Raw genomic sequence first — 17047 nt, 5'->3', positions numbered from 1 at the left:
AGGATGTCATTCGAATAGACAAACAGGAATGGCATGTCACGCAGCACAGTCTATAAGGCGCTGGAACATCTGCACTGCCCCCTTGAGGCCAAAAGACATCCGCAGGAACTCGAAAAGGAAGGAGGGTATGATGACCGCTGTCTTGGGCACATCCTGCGAGCGTGCCGGTACCTGATGGTAATCGCGCACAACGTCTACCATGGAAAAGATGGCGGACCCCGCCAGGTGGGCGGAGCAGTCCTGTATGTGCAGATACTGGTCAGGAGTCGTGATGTAGTTCAGGCGACGGAAATCGCCACAGGGGCGCCAACCGCTATCACCCTTGTTCACCATGCACAGGGGGGAAGTTCATGGGCTGTTGGAGCAGCTGACGATGCCAGGACATTCCATGATGGGGAACTCCTCTTTGGCGATCGCAAGCTCGGCCGAGTCAAGGTGCCGCTCATGAGCATAAGCCGGGGGGGCCTGCAGCGGTGATGTGGTGCTCCATGCCGTGCTGAGCCACAGCTGCCGAGGACGTGAGCTTGGTGAAGTCAGGGAACATGTTCATGAGAAAAACTGTTTGCGACCATTTAAACTGTTCGCGAATATGTTTGTGACCACTTGCGGCTTTAAATGAAGCCTGATGAAAAATCCAACATCCGCTACCCTCGCAAACCTTCGCCGCTCAGTGGGATACGGGCTGAACAGATTGTGAGCGAATTTGGCAGCTGCAGAGATGCTGACCCTCATCATCAGCTCTCAAGAACATTCTGGATATTCTGTCAGGAATATTTTGATTTTTTTCAGGAACATTTGCGCCAAAACAAACACATGCCACCAGAAAGACTCTGAGCAACAATATTTTCTTTATATTTTTGCATTTGTATTACATTGTTTTTCTACAAATAGCTTCAAGCGACAAAATATTAACAGTTCAATAATGAATCAGTTTTGATTAATTCAGTATGTCTTAGAACTGTACTGCTAAATATACAGTAATGTAGTGACAGTTTTAAATACAAAATGACAAGAAACGCCAGGTTGTATGGTTCTTTAGGAAAGCTAAATTGAGTTTAAAAAAATTAAAAAGGAAAAAATAAATATAATATGTAATTTGTAATTTTGTAATTAATCTCAAAAGTCAAAATCAAAACTCAACACAATGCTGCGAACAACTTGTCGCTGTCCTGTGAAAAACATGTCCATTTTTTTATTTTACTTATTTTTACGTGAACAGCCAGTGTTTCCTTGTTACAGACATCGCATTAACATAAACATTTTTAAAAATTGGACATAGGTGTTTTTCACAGGACAGTGACGAAATATAACATTGCTGATATTATAAATATTTCATATACTATCCATGCATTTTGAATATACCTTTAAGTTTTCACCTTCGGGGCCCCTCCTGTTGGCTGACGTTTGCAATGATATATTCATTCATTTCCAGTTTTTGGACTTGTCCTGTTTATGTTTTCTCTCTGGACACATACTAATTTGCTGTTCATAGTTGATCACTGTCTGCTGTAATGCGGTTTCAGCCAGACTTCAGTGAAAAGTGTACCGAAGCATGCAAGCACTTATTCCGGTCTTAGCAACTTTAACAATAGCTTAGCGGTTTAGTATGGCAGAATTCTTCTCCTGTTAATTCCTAACTGTCCTCTTTTCATGATTTCTTATACACTGCCATGACTGCAGTGATTAGGGACAGCAGCTGTGCACCATGTTTAACCACACTAGCTAGCCAACTGGTGCTGCCATGTTGAAGGGGCTGCCGTAGCCCATTAGCCAGGCATGCTTAAGGCCAGTTTTACACAGAGGAAGATGCGATGATCAAAAAATCTAAAGCGATTGGTTGGTAGAGTCCAAATCTTTTCTCAGCCAATCACAAGCCGTGGAGCTTCTAGATTGTTCGCTCACGGAACCTCAAGTTAACCTAACTCGCAAAATGTTCTCTCTGGAACATTTTCAACTTATCCGTAACAGTAGATCACATGGCAACTGCCCAGAACAAAATATGGACGAATCTGAACAATCGGCATCTCTGCAACACTTGTAAAAGTGGTGCCATATTTAAAAGAGGCTTTTGCGTTTTAGGTAGCTCTGATGGCTTTCACTATGGAACATTTGGGAGAGCAACGGAAACACAAAATGAAATTCAAAACTGTCTTCCTTAAAAAATGACTTCTATACAAGGAGACAAACAGTCAAAGAGCTCACAAGGGAGACCAAGAATTTTAGCTTTGCTATAAGAACAAGATGGAAGAACAAGCACACCAGTGGAAATGCAACGGAGGCATGGCAAAGACTCAGCATCATGATGGGCATAAAACAGAGAGAAAATCGGGTGCTCAGACCTCGCCTCTTTTGTGAAGCAGCTCAACAGCTTCTACACAAGGTTCAATGGGAGTAATACTACTGTACAGTGGACAAGGTACCACCACCTCCATCTCACTGGAACTGAATGTTAATTTGAAAAAAAATGGAAAAAGAGCTGTACTGTGGGGGATGACAACTTGTGAAAGCTAGAGATACACATGGTGGAACTGGCCAATGTTTTTAGGTCCTGGGTAAAGAGATCGATCGTCTACTGTCTTTCACAGAGGATATGGATGGGCTTTACAAAAAGGCCCAGCAGCGCATGTTTCTTCTGCAGAGGCTGAGGAATTTTAACATGAGACGGCCGGGACATTTTAACCGTAGTGTATTGATTATTAGTAACATTATGTCTGTTGTCACTTTCAACATCAAATCCTGGTATAACTTCCTTACAGCAAAATGCAAGAATGAACTCGTTATCAAACAAGAAATAAAAATCAGCTGCACCACTCCAACTCCTTTCTCTGACCTGCACATTCGCGCAGCACATAAGAAAATAGTCTGCATCACCAAAGACTTGTCACACCCCCTTCATCATTGCTTTGAGTTCCTCCCCTCAGGCAGCCATTACCCTGTACACCTGGCCAAAAAGTAAACTTTGCAAGAACTCTTTTAATCCTACAGCAGGTGGCCGTTCAAATAATAACAACTTGAAGTAATCACAAGTATGCGTACCCCTTTCAGGTCTGTGTAGTTTTATACATTTTTTTGGTATACATTTGGGTTCTCCAAGCCTTACAACAAATACATTTTCTGACACTATGTGATAAAAAAAAAAAAAAAAAACTATTTTTGAAATTAACTCAAATAATGGAATTGAAATTGTTAATGTAAAATGTAAAAAAAGATATTACTGAGTTGCAGAAAATAAATATTGCTCCAATCATTTTCGGTAAGACAGCAAGCACATAAAAGCCTTGTTTCATTTGATTTTGGCAACTTGTCCTGTGTGTGACATTTGGATGATTAACACTGCATTTAAAACTTGGGACAGCACAGACCCCAAAAAGGCACCTGCAGAGGCCAGCACCACATGCCACAGAGGAATTGTCGAGTTGAAAGGAGGTTTTCAGGTGACGCATGACTCCTTCTTGTAACTGGCACCTAGTCAGCCCTTAGATCACTGATGTCAAACTCAAGGCCCGCGGGTCAGATCTGGCCCGCCATATCATTTTATGTTGCCTGCTAAAGCAAATCATGTGTGTTGACTTGAAGTTTCTTTGAAATTGTCTTCACTGTTAACACAACATATTAGATATTTCAAGCATTTGTTACCAATCCTTCCGTTAAAAATAGAACAAACTATTAACTGGCTTCTGATTTAAAAACTAGCTATCCGTCAATTTGTTGTGTATAAGGCGATCATACATTTCGTCAGTCGTAGCGGCTCTCCGAGTGAAATCAGAACTATGATGTGGCCAGGCGACAATTATGAGTTTGACACCCGTGCCTTAGATCATATAGAAGATCCAAAATCGCATTGCTGAATAAACGACATGGCGCAATATTTTAGTTTCGGGCATTTCAAAAATGTTCACATGAGAGTTAAAGACCCGTTTTGCCCGTCGCCTCAAATTTTACCTGCATGTCCTTCTCGCCACAGTAATGCAGTCAAGCGTTTGCACCTGCCATATAGACGTAGAGTTTAATGATGGCAATCAAGCCATCAGAATTCATCTCAGGTGTGCTAAATCACATGATTAATCATTCTACTTGTATGTACTCCTTGCAGAAAGATAATGACCAATCATGGCTCAGCTTCAGGAGAAAACAGGTGAGCTGTGATTGGTCATTACCTGACTACTTCCCCTTTAAAAAGCATTTAATATTGACCAGTTGGACTAGATTTGGTCAATAGTTTGATATAGTAAGACAATTTTAGTTCGTAAACCTTGCTTGCCTTCCATAAGGGCTAGGAGTGCACTTTGGGTACAGTATATTGTATTATCCATCCCCCATGAATAAGTTGAAAGGGTAAAAAAAAGGAAAACCATCACAAAAAGACAATTGCATTAGGAATACTTCCTCTGCCATTATGATTTTGTGCAGAAAGATGGAAGTGTAGCAGCACACAATCAAATTTTGCTTGAATGGTTAAGTCGGAGAAGTAGACCATCCATCACACCAAGTTCCACACTGCATATGCCTTGGAGTGTCATGGGGAGTTGGAGAAGAGAGCTGGCGAACGCGGTAGACTGATCACCAGTCAATCGAAAAAAATCATATCTAAAGACAGGCAATCCTTTTCACTCACAGTTTAGCAAGGAAGGAATCCACAGAGAACCCACACGAGCAAAACACATTCACACAAATTCCGACCCACAGGCAAATTTGGATGGACGGCGGTGCTCAAAACAAACTTGTAGCTTACTGATTCTTGTTGATAAGTATGAGCATATTCAATGAACAATTAGCAGGTGAAGATGTGTTCCAGAGGCAGCAATGTAAGGAGATCCAGAAACACTGACACACAACTACACTGTAAAAATGGGGAGTGATGTGTCATGTCATCTTCCAAACCGCTTATCCTAGGTGCTGGAGTCTATCCCAGCCGTCAACAGGCGAAGGCAGACTACACCCCGAACTGGTCGCCAGACAGTCGCAGGGCACACACAGACACCGTCATTGAGCGGGAATCGACCCCACGCTGCCCGCACACAACTCAGGCGTGTGCACCACTACACTATCAGTGACCTTTGGGAGTGATGTTTACTTGAAAAAAATTAGAAAAGGTTTTTCACTCAGAAATTCTAAGTAAATTTTACAAATGTTTTTGAGTAAATGTTACTCATTCATTCATTCATTATCCATACCGCTTATCCTCACAAGGGTCGCGGGGCGTGCTGGAGCCTATCCCAGCTGTCTTTGGGCAGTAGGCGGGGGACACCCTGAATTGGTTGCCAGCCAATCGCAGGGGACACAGAGACAAACATCCGCACTCACAATCACACCTAGGGGCAATTTAGACAGTCCAATCAACTTACCATGCATGTTTTTGGAATGTGGGAGGAAACCGGAGTACCCGGAGGAAACCCACGCAGAACATGCAAACTCCACACAGGGAGGCGGAAGCCGGGATCGAACCCACGACCTCTGAACTGTGAGGCGGACGTGTTAACCAGTCGACCACCGTGCCGCCTAAATGTTACTAGTTTATTAAATTTTTAAAGTCACTTAAAGCAACACTGTCTCATATGTCAGTTTTTGTTGATTATGGCGACGCCATGTGGACAAAAGCGGTAGTGTTTTGACGAAAGTCAACCACATTTTCCATGCGAGCCAGCACGTAGTGTCGTGAAATCCTGAGCTCTCGCTGGCCTGCAAGTTGGACTGAATTGAATTTCTATTTCCAGTGGCTGTGTGAAAGATGAGTTGCGATGAGGTAATGAATCTAATTTTGTTCAAACAATACTTTTGGGGTTTTTTTTGTTTGTTTTGGGGCTTCTGCCATGACACCAGTAATAGCGCGTAGACGTTCGAATCGACTTCCGTCCTTATAGCGAAAGGTGGACGTGAGTATGCCGTAAAGCAATTCAGGACATTTGTATTTTTTTTTGTGTGCCCCAAGGTTGCCTCCATACTCCTCAAAGTTGCTTAGTGCGAGTAAAAACGATACACCAAACATCCTCCCATGACCACAAACCCTACATACAGCCCCATGTCCCCCCATCTTTGTAGAGCCCATAGACCTGTCTGTAGCACCCCTAAAACTTTGAATCACCCCTGAAATATTGATAGGCATCTTATATTGTATTAAATGGCCACAACGAGAGAGCACACTCCTTGTACTTGAAAAAGAAGGGATGTGTTTATGCAGAGTGATGGAAAGGCCAAAAGCAAACAGATGTGCACTCCTGGCTCTTTGCAGTAGCTTTGAGAGCTGTCAGGTCAGGCAACACACACGCACACACACACACACGCAGATGTGCAGTGGTGTCTGGACAATGGCCCCAGGCAAGTATTTATCATTTAGCCTGACAAAAGCCCTTCAACCGGGCAGCTATGCTTGTCTGCCCGTTTGCTTGTCCTCTCCATCCTGCCTCGCTTTTTCAGATGATTTTTTTTCCTCACTGGACTCCACCTTCCCAAATGTTGGCTCCAGCCAAAGCATTTTAATAACTGAAATCATTAGGTTTCCCTTCAGGTATAATTCAAATTGTGCTCACTGCCACCCACCGCACTTCACCCGAAGAAGGCCTCGAGTCCAGTTGCTGCGGCACCAGAATGTCAGACAGCCATATATTAACATTTAGACAGCCTCGGGGCCCAAAGGAGATGTCCGATTTAAATCAATCACACCCTTTTGGCACAGTCAGAAAAGTTCCACAAGTCAACTGGCAGCAACGGAGCAATGATGTCAATCTTATATGATATTTTAATCTCTCTGTCGTGACTCTGTTGATGTCTATTAATGCCTAAAGGAATCAATGCATCAGATATCATTTTAAGCAAAAATAGTCAAGTTTGTCAGACAATATATCCATCCATTAACGATACCGCTTATCCTCACAAGGGGCGCTGAAGCCTATCCAAGCTGTCTTCGGGCAGTAGGCGGGGGACACCCTGAATTGGTTGCCAGCCAATCGCAGGGCACACAGAGACAAACAAACAACCGCGCTCAGAATCACACCTAGGGTTAATTTAGTGTGATCAATTAACCTACCATGCACGTTTTTGGAATGTGGGAGGAAACCGAAGTACCCGGAGAAAACCCACTCATGCACGGGGAGAACATGCAAACTGTGAGGCGGACGTGGTAACCAGTCGACCATCGTGCCGCCCCAGACAATATAAAGAACAGCAATTCATTGTGGTTCAACAAATCATTGGTAATAAGCACAAACTTAGTTCAGGCACCCAAAAGAGGCCAGTTTTTATTTTAAGAATAAAATGCTGTAAACCAGGAGTCTTCAATCCTGTTCCTCGAGGGCCGGTGTTCTGCCTGTTTTCCATCGCTCCCTGCTACAGATATTCACCAAAGGTCTGCAGAAGCTGGATAATGATCCTGATCATTTGAATCAGGTGTGTGTTGCAGCAGGGACGGATGGAAAACAGGTAGAACACCGGCCCTCGGGGAACAGGATTGAAGACCCCCGCTGTAAGCTATTTAATTGATTGTCACACAGGCACATATTGTGTTTTGCTAAGGGCCCTTTGATTCATGTTTATTGTTATATGCCTATTTTGTTCTTTGGCCATAATTTATAAGTAAATGTTGATTTTTAGGTTAGACATTGTGTCTTATTAAAAGTCTGGGTCCAAGGGGAGGAAGCAAGTTTTTAATGTGGGTCTTGAGCTGAAAAGGTTTGGGAAGAACACTCCTTTAAGTAATTGTACTTTAAATTTTGCACCCAGAGTTTCTTTAATTGTATGTAACTATAACGTTTTTTGGTAATTATATTACCTTTACGAATATTTTGATTAGAACAGAGAAATAACAGGGTTGTCACTGTCTTATATCCTGGCAATTTAGGGGAATACTAATCTTAGAAGAAAATGAATCATCACTCGCACCCGGCCATAGCTACCTTGCGTGTGGGAAAGGAACACCACAACCTCCGATGCACTTTTCAGACGTTCGTGTCGTAAAACACAGGGAGCACACTGACGCAGAAGCTGCTGTTAGCCAGACACTCATGTGCCACCACGCCAGGCCCCGCCTCTTAAAGAAACATTCAATATGCACAGATGCTACAATATATAACGCTCTATAAATTTTGTGCATTTTTTTTTTCGTTAAAATATGTTTACAGTGAGTAGCTGATGCTGTAGTGGTACACTCGCTTGACTTGTGTACGGGCAGTATGGGATCGGTTCACGCTCGGTGACGGCGTGTATGGTTGTTCATCTTTGTGTCTGCCCTGCGACTTGCTGGCAACCAGTTCAGGGTGTTGTCTGCCTTTTACCCGAAGTCAGCTGGGCACAACTGTTGTCTGTTCAGGATAAGGGGTGTCGAAAATTACATGACATGACATGTTCAGAGTGTGTTTAGTGTGTTCTCATCAAGGTTATCATAATTAACAAAAACAAAATAATGAAAAATAAAAATGAAAGCGGTTAAAAAACAAAAAAACTACCTGAAATAACATTTTGTGTTTACAAAACTGAGAAAAACGACCTATTACTACAGCAAAAATGCCCTTTGTTTTAGGCTTTATCAATTAATCCAACACAAAAGCTTTTAAGGTTGATTTTAAATGTATTCATTGTAGCTCGGTTGGTTTTGTGGCAATCATATGTCACACGAGGTTTAAACTGTCCTTTGGGAATTGTATTTCATTTACTGTGTGTCGAGCGAGGTCATCAGGAAGTATAATTGTAGCGGATATGCACAGCCTAAATCAATAGTTGTATATTTTATTATATGCTATACAGGACTATAATTGCAATATTGTATTTATATGAATGCTACTTTATTAAAAGATTTGTAAGACATGATATGCATATTTTATATATATACATATATATATATATACATATATATATACATATATACACATATATATATATATACATATATATACATATATACATATATATATACATATACATATATACATATATATATATACATATATACATACATACATACATATATACATATATACATATGTATATACATATATATATATATACATATATATACATATATACATGTATATATTGATATATGATAAAGGGATGTCTTGTTTTTTTTTTTTTTTAAAGTGTGCTCTTACCCGAAACCTCAATAGAATTAAATGAAGTGGACCCGGTTCAAAATGGCAGCTAATCTGAACGTCGCTCAAATTCTCTCTCCAAGTCCAGGCTCTTATATAAGATATCTATGCACACAGCGCCGGCCAGTTTGCAAGATGCAAGACTTGTTTTATATTGCTCCTCTTTTGTCATCCAGCTAAGCCTGTAATGCGGACTATCCATTTTTGGTTTGCGTACAAACAAATTGATACTGTCTATTTGCAGCTACAAGAAAACACATAAAAAAAAGCTATAATGGAAAGATTGACACATAATTTCACACAGCCTGTATTGAAAGCATTTATCTATCTGTCTAGAGTGGAGCACAGTAGCTACTTCTCAAGAGGAATAACACCCATAAATCTGAAAATCCACTTGAGAAATTGGTAATTTGCAGCAAGGAAAGGAACGCATACAATTGTGTAAGGTTTTGAATTCCTTTCAATAATGGACATAAGGCTATCTATGTAAGGTAAACATCAGAGCCTATGTGACCAGTCTGTCTATCCGTCACCGACGCATGCCCGTTTTGCTGACGATTGACAAATGACTGGAACAATTGAAACAATTAAAATAGGCAGACTAAGCATAGTCGGAAGCCCCTTTATTTAGTCCGCCATTCATCCGTAGTCCGTCATTAGTGGAGAGTTGAAAAACGACAGAAAAAATAGCAAATGACGGATGACGGAAGGGTACCCACGCTGCTGACAGATGACGAATAACGGACGCTCAATTTGTAGTAAAAAGCTCTGGTAAACAACTGTACATACATTCATATGCATAAATTCCTTGCTCTTGTTCCAGTAGCCCATTTTTCACCAGTGTCCAGGACGTCCGAGCCGCTATGAAAATCATTTTGTATAGCTCATCTGACGTATAGGACCCACTTGGATGGTATCATTTAGGGCTGCACGATGTTGGAAAAAAATGACATGGCAATTTTTGGGGGGGGGTTGCGATATATTTGCAATATATATTGCGATGTTAAAAATAGAATTTTCACCAGATGACTTGAATAGATTTGTTTGGGAATAATTTGGTTAGGCGGCACGGTGGTCGACTGGTTAGCACGTCGACCTCACAGTTCAGAGGTCGTGGGTTCGATCCCGGCCTCGATGTGTGGAGTTTGCATGTTCTCCCCGTGCCTGCGTGGGTTTTCTCCAGGTACTCCGGTTTCCTCCCACATTCCAAAAACATGCATGGACTCTCTAAATTGCCCCTAGGTGTGATTGTGAGTGCGGATGTTTGTCTCTGTGTGCCCTGCGATTGGCTGGCAACCAATTCAGGGTGTCCCCCGCCTACTGCCCGAAGACAGCTGGAATAGGCTCCAGCACGCCCCGCGACCCTTGTGAGGATAAGCGGTATCGATAATGGATGGATGGATGGATAATTTGGTTAACCCACCATGACAACATTGTATTCATATAATATCGTTTAATACAGACTAAGGGGGTTCATCTGTGAATGATGATTGCTGTATATAAAAGGGATCACAGCGGTCATGTCTCTGTAACATAATTGTAGTTTACCCTGTATTTCAATGTAAACAACAGCAAAATATTAAACATATTTTAAACAAAAAAATTTAAAAAGCAGGTGCACTAAACCCTTGAGTCATTTCAAAAAATAGAAGAAAATAAAAAACCTCTAAAGCAGCAGCAGAGTTATAAACAACTTTAAACTAAACTATAAAATATTACAAAATTAAAAAGCAGGTGTACTAGCGCCTGAGTTGTTTACAAAAACATAACATTAAGATAAAAAAAAAAACCTTTGTGAAATTGCAGCAAAGTTGTAAACAAATCAGAACAAAAATATTAAAACTTAAAGAGCAGGTGCATTAGTCCCCTGAGTTGTTCACAAAAATATAACGATAACTACAACGGTCTGTAAAACATATTGCATCTGTGATTTGTCGGTGCTGTTTGGACTTCTTATCATAACGAGTTATGCTGGCGAAGGCGTCTGTTATTGTTTTTCGAGTAGATGAAGTTTCACCTTGGGTCCCACTTCTTAGTTTGAACTGCTCATACAGGGGCTTGCGACGGTGATTGCAGCAGCAACGGTGAGGCACTGTTTTGTTGTTCTGAATCTTCCTTTTTATAGCCGAAATACTTTCATATTTTGGATGTTGACTTTCTTTTGGGGACTTAATCCACTGCCGCTTTTGCCGCTGTCGTCTCCTCCATGAGTGTTTTCACGGCAGACAGCAGTCGCTGTGAGAGTGGATTGGGAGGGGCCGGTGACTGATTGGCAGGAAGGACAGGCTGTGAAGCATGGAGTAGCTTGCTGCTATTTTGAAGCAAAACAAAAGTTTGTGTGTTCTAAGAAAAAAAATAAAAATTAAAACATCGCACGTCCTACGATGTGACTATCGCGCATGCGCACATCGCAATCCCGATGTTCAGAGGACAATCGTGCAGGCCTAGTACCATTCACCCTAACTGGGATTTGAATCCCGTTTCCTTCGGTCCAAGTCAGTGGTCTTACCCACTGTCCGGTCCGGTAACAAAGCTGGGTGGATGGCTGCAGCAGATACCAGGAACAACATCCGACATCAACTACAGCAGGTGTCTCATGAATTGTTTCCTGTTTGTTGTGGTACAGATAATCTAACAGAAGAAGTATGATCTACTGCGCTTACTGCACTTCAATTTCTGCGGACTGTTATGTTCATCTGTTTGTACATTCATATTTTTTTTTAAAAAGTATATTTTCTTGAGTTTTTACTGTACAATACTTATGAGGTTTTTTTTTTTAACTCGCACTTGAGAATCTTGCACATGTTCCATAAAAACATACTTAAAGCGGAAGTCAACCCAAACATTTTTTTTTTCAAGGATATGTTCCCAGCAGGCCCACTAGCTGAAGGACAACGTTCTGATTAGTTTTGCGTTTGTGGAATATAAGTTAAGCAGCAAAATGCACTCATTTTTAGCCATCTCTTGGGGCGGCCATTTTGTCTTCTCTCGACTGAAAATGACATAAAAATTGCTCACAACGACTAATCACGGCTGACCTGTTTTCTGAATCTGAGCCATGATTGGTAGTTGTGATGTTGCAGTTGTGATGTCATTTTCAGTCAACAGAAGACAAAATGGCCGCCCCCATAGATAGCTAAAAACGAGTGGATTAACACTTACTCAACAAACGCAATATTTATCAGAATGTCTTGTTTCAACTAATGGGCTTGCATAGAACATATTCTTGAAAAAAAATGTTTGTGTTGACTTCCACTTTAAACTAATACTAAAACTAATAAAAATTCGAATAAAACAAGCATTTTCGAATAAATAAAAATTAATCAAAACCAACAAACCCGCTCTAGAAACTAATTAAAACTAACTGAATTCAAAACACAGGTCAGAAATGAAACAAAAACTAATGATATTGAAAAATCCAAAGCAGTTATGACCCTGGTTGTAATACTGGAAACTTAAGTGTGTTTAATCGGTTCACATATGTTTATAGTTAGTATAGTTCGTTCCCGGCCCCGGCCTCCCTGTGTGGAGTTTGCATGTTCTCCCTGTGCTTGCGTGGGTTTTCTCTGGGTACTCCGGTTTCCTCCCACATTCCAAAAACATGCTTGGTAGGTTAATTGGACACTCTAAATTGCCCCTAGGTGTGATTGTGAGTGTGAATGTTTGTTTGTCTCTGTGTGCCCTGCGATTGGATGGCAACCAATTCAGGGTGTCCCCCGCCTACTGCCCAAAGACAGCTGGGATAGGCTCCAGCACTCCCCATGAGGATAAGCGGTATAGATAATGGATGGATGGATATATTAGTATATGGTCCCTGTATCTCGCAGATTTTCAACCGTTGCAGGTGGGTCCGGAAAATAGCCCCTGCGATAAATGGGGATTCAGCGTACTAGCATCTGGGATAATTATTTATCACTATAGTTTAGACATTAATTTAAAAATGTTCCTTCTACTTGTGTTTTATTATATATGTGCAGATATTTTACCTAGTGGCAAAATGCATCTTTCTCAAGATCAGTGTGTCACATGGCTAACCTTGAAATCTAATCGTCTTCCTCGGCCCATTGCCCAGCTAAGCACGAAAATATGTTTAAATCTGTTTAGAACTTTTTGAGAAATTGTGTTCACTCTCAGACAAAACAAACACCGGCAAAAACCCAACTCTCTGTAGATGATGGTAACAAGTGAGAAAAGACTGCTGCATGAAATCACAAACAGCCACTGTGAAGACACTTCAAATTGGTGTTTTCAATCAAATCCTACTCTCTTACTTTAGAATAAACATAATAAAGTAAAACAGAGTGGTACAGAGGATGGATGATGGATTGAGAACACTGGCGCTGAAAAAGCCCTGTAAAGATTTTTTTGCTGTTTTTGCTGTTATCAATGTTATCCTCCCAGAAAGGCATTTTTTCTCCTTAATAGTCTCTCTAGTCTCACCAATAGTGGAGTTTTTGGTGTGTTTTTGCAGTCGCATTCGTGCGCATGAAGGACAGTGTGCATGTCTCACGGTATCGACTGTTTCTAGAACTGCAGAGGTGAGAGCACAGCCAAAAATATGCAAGCTATGCTGCTTTGAATTATTCAGAAAGTATCAGAGAGGGAAGGAGATGGATGGATGGATGCAGGTGGCTAGATGGATGAATAAGACAGTCATGTGAACAGAGGATGAATGAAGCCAGGCACAAAACGTATGAGGGATTTGGAAAAAAAATGTGGACTCATCAAAGTGAGAAACTTTTATTACGCACACACACAAGCAACTTACCGAAACAAACATGTTGCATTTCTCCTCCACTTCTCACCGCACATATTCCCACCTACAATGAATTCCTCAATCTCTTTCATTCCGTTCATGCGGGCTTCCCACTGCCTATCACTCACATTAAAATTCCATCTGTTTTTGCAATCTGGCACTGCAGCTGCTTTTACATTTCCTGTCTCTGCCTGACACCCGGGCAGCATAGAAACCCAAGATGGAGGGACACTAATTGCTTCTTAGCTGGGAGGTTGTACACATCCAATGTCCAAAGAGCTTTCGGTATTGCAAAGAAGCCTTTCTTCTAGCCTGAGTGGATCTGTACAAAGATATTGTTTTGCTCTGGATAAGCAGCAGCAAGGCAAGAACCCAAATAAAACACAGTACGCAGTATCACTGTCATTTCAAATCGCAAATACAGTGCCAGGTAAAAGTGTTTGCCCTTCTCTCAACTTCCTATATTTTTATCGTTTGTTTGCAGTTTTCCAACCTCAACGTTTAAGTTCATCAAACAAATGTAAATACCAGACAAAGACAACTTAAGTTAATGTAAAATGCCGTTTTTAAATGGTGTTTTTTAATGAAAAAACAGTCAAAGGTACCTTGCCCTGTGTAAAAAGTACTTGCCCACCTTGTTAAATCATGAACTAAATGTGATAATCAAATGTTTTAGGAAAGCTGAGTTCATTTTCACTGACCACATCGAAGGCTGATTAGAACCCTGAGCGATATTTAAAACGAAAGGCTCACCTCGGCATGGAAGCCTCACCGCGGCCGGACTAAATGCGTCTCCTTTTAGGACCCAGAAGCCTCGGCAGCTGCCAACGGGAAATGGAAACTTCGCCGCGGCCATTGAAGTCTCACCACGAGGATAGACGTTGACATAGACGGAAAAAATCGTCTTCCGACTATGCTTTCAACGGAAAAAATCGTCTTAAGGTTCCCGTCTATCATTTATCGTCTACAAAATGGGCGTCGGTCATAGGCGAATAGACCTCCAACCGGGTTTTGTTTTTCTGGAGTCTTGTCTGGCGGCGCCGAGAGTGGATGATTATTGTTGTAGAAGGGGCAATAATTTCAAAAAAGTTCTGTTCCCCCCAGCCCCGCGGGGACAAAATATTTTTCGTGGGCATCGAAAACTTTATTTGACATGTACGGCACACATCGGCTTGCCAATTTTAGCACTGCACGTGATTCGTATCAGTAAATTTGAAAAAAAGTCCTGGGACGGAACCAAAATGTTTGACTGTATCTGCAAGAGCGAACAGAAACGCAATGATGTGGCATTGGTGTTAGGACAAACATTTTATAAGCAACTAATTTGACTCCAATGATGTCATCCCTACACTGCTCACAGTCCCCGAAGGACATAAATGCATGGAGTCTGAGTATTGTTCCGAGAAGCCCATTCATAGAAAAGCATCCTTGATTAACCACTATTTGTGGGATTTTCATCCCTTTTCATTCTATCCCTATTTGTCAGTAATCATGAATTTTAATAGTCAAAGAAGTTCCTTTTTTTTCAAATCTCCAACAGGCAATGGCCATAAAGCTAAAAGAATAAACTTGTTTGGGATGGATGAGCTATAATGGAAAGATTTGGAATTTCACACATCTTGTATGTAATAGTATGAAATGCAGACAGGTTTTGTCGCATCGGGTTGCATTGGACACCTAAGCAAAATTATTCCAATGTTTTCAAACCACACATATGTTTTTTTTTTGAGGGGCCGCAAAATTGTTACCTCGTGTGCAAGTTCCTCCTGACATGTCTTATTCATAGCCTTAGCTTGCGAAGTCAAAAACAGAAAACGGACTTGTGATTATTGCGTGACCATCCTCCACTTCTGTTTACAGTACATTTGTTGTGCTTTATTGTGAGAAACATGAGATAGAGACAAGTGTTAGACTCTAAAGGTGTGGGAGAGATTTTGCTGCAGTGTGCATTCACCCATCAACCTTCACTGCAGATTTTCACCATGATGTCATTTTTCCTTTTGTCTTTGTCTATGTCTTCCAATCCCTCATGAGGCTGAATGTAGAATGATTTTTTTGTTTTTCAATTGTGATATAAGAAGAGAGATAGAAGGGTTAATTTGTGCTTATGTGCAGAGTGATCGATTACCAGCTCTGACGTTAAGAGTGCAAAGTTAGTCTGAGACATAATTTGTAACCAATGACAGATTTCCATCTTGGGGAACTTGTCTGATTTCAGATAGCAGATAGCTATAGCACAAAACACAAAGGTTTTCTGCAAGAAATGTGAAAATGGAACAATTTCACTTTTCAACGACCCAAAGTATACATCTATGTCAACAAAAGAGCTGGTTCAGGAGAAGAGGAGAATGGAATGGCCCTGACCTGACCCTCAATCAAGCTCTGAACGCAAGCGAAAAGCAATCAATCTATGCCGATCAGCAATCAGGCAAATTACGGCACTTTCACAAGAAAAGGTGGCAAATACTTCAAAGTCAAGTTGAACCAAGCTGATAGATTGCTACAGCAAAAGTTTGAATGATGCTGTAAAATTAAAAGAAGGGAGGTTTTCAGTTGACGAACAGACTTGAATTGTTACATTTTAAAATTCTTGCATCCTATCATCTGCATCGTTTTGCACCCCATGTATCAAGACACTAATAGAACCGTCTTTTGAGAGAAATGTATGCAAGGTATAAATCGGCTATATACATACACACACTCACATATATACACATACACATTTACATACAGGAAGTCCCCGAATTACGACATTTCAACTTTACGACGCCCGTGCCTCTTCCTCTTTTCTTTTGTCCTCAGCACCATAGCGACTACGTTTACATGCAGTCGATCTTCTGGTTAAGGTCAAAATTCCGATTTCTGAATATCCCGTTTACATGAATGAGCAGACAGAGTTGCTCCGGCATTTGAATAACCCACCGTGTCGGCGACACACGACGTCATGACTCAAACAGACGTCATTTCCGTTTGTTACTTTCAACCAGGGCTGGGTGGGTATGACTGAAAAGTATATCACGATATAAGTGTTTCATATTGGTCGATATTGATATGTATTGAATTTTTTCCCCCTTTTTTTAAACTATTGAAAATAATGACCCAAAGAAAAATACATTTAGATTATTTGATTTTAACGTAATACTTAACCTTTCATAAGAGGTCAATGTAACTATGAAAGAGTGAAATAAACTGGTCGATATAAAGATTAAAT

The 17047-nt window shown here is 41.0% G+C and overlaps 1 protein-coding gene and 1 long non-coding RNA gene across 8 annotated transcripts in view; one reads left to right on the top strand and one right to left on the bottom strand.

Annotated features, from left to right (window-relative positions):
* Positions 1-17047, bottom strand: part of LOC147145578 (endonuclease V-like) — an 87974-nt gene that overhangs the window by 46759 nt on the left and 24168 nt on the right. The window contains exon 7 of one of the 7 annotated variants that reach the window (XM_086034404.1): positions 395-523. The exons of 4 other annotated variants lie outside the window; for them this stretch is intronic. In XM_086034404.1, coding sequence (XP_085890530.1) covers positions 443-523 — 81 coding nt within the window. In that variant the 3' untranslated portion in view covers positions 395-442. Of the gene's footprint in view, positions 1-394; positions 524-7556; positions 8295-17047 lie in introns of those variants that run through there. 2 more of the 7 variants (XM_086034399.1, XM_086034403.1) reach the window with 2 other exon arrangements.
* Positions 1-17047, top strand: part of LOC147145579 (uncharacterized) — a 35808-nt gene that overhangs the window by 1517 nt on the left and 17244 nt on the right. The window lies entirely within an intron of this gene.

This window comes from Filicampus tigris, chromosome 6 (genome assembly GCF_054856515.1).
Source record: "Filicampus tigris isolate MCC_2025a chromosome 6, RoL_Ftig_1.0, whole genome shotgun sequence".
In the NCBI taxonomy this organism is placed as follows: Eukaryota; Metazoa; Chordata; class Actinopteri; order Syngnathiformes; family Syngnathidae; genus Filicampus; species Filicampus tigris.
The sequence above is the reverse complement of the archived record's forward strand: the minus strand, read 5'-3'. Positions and strand labels throughout refer to the sequence as shown.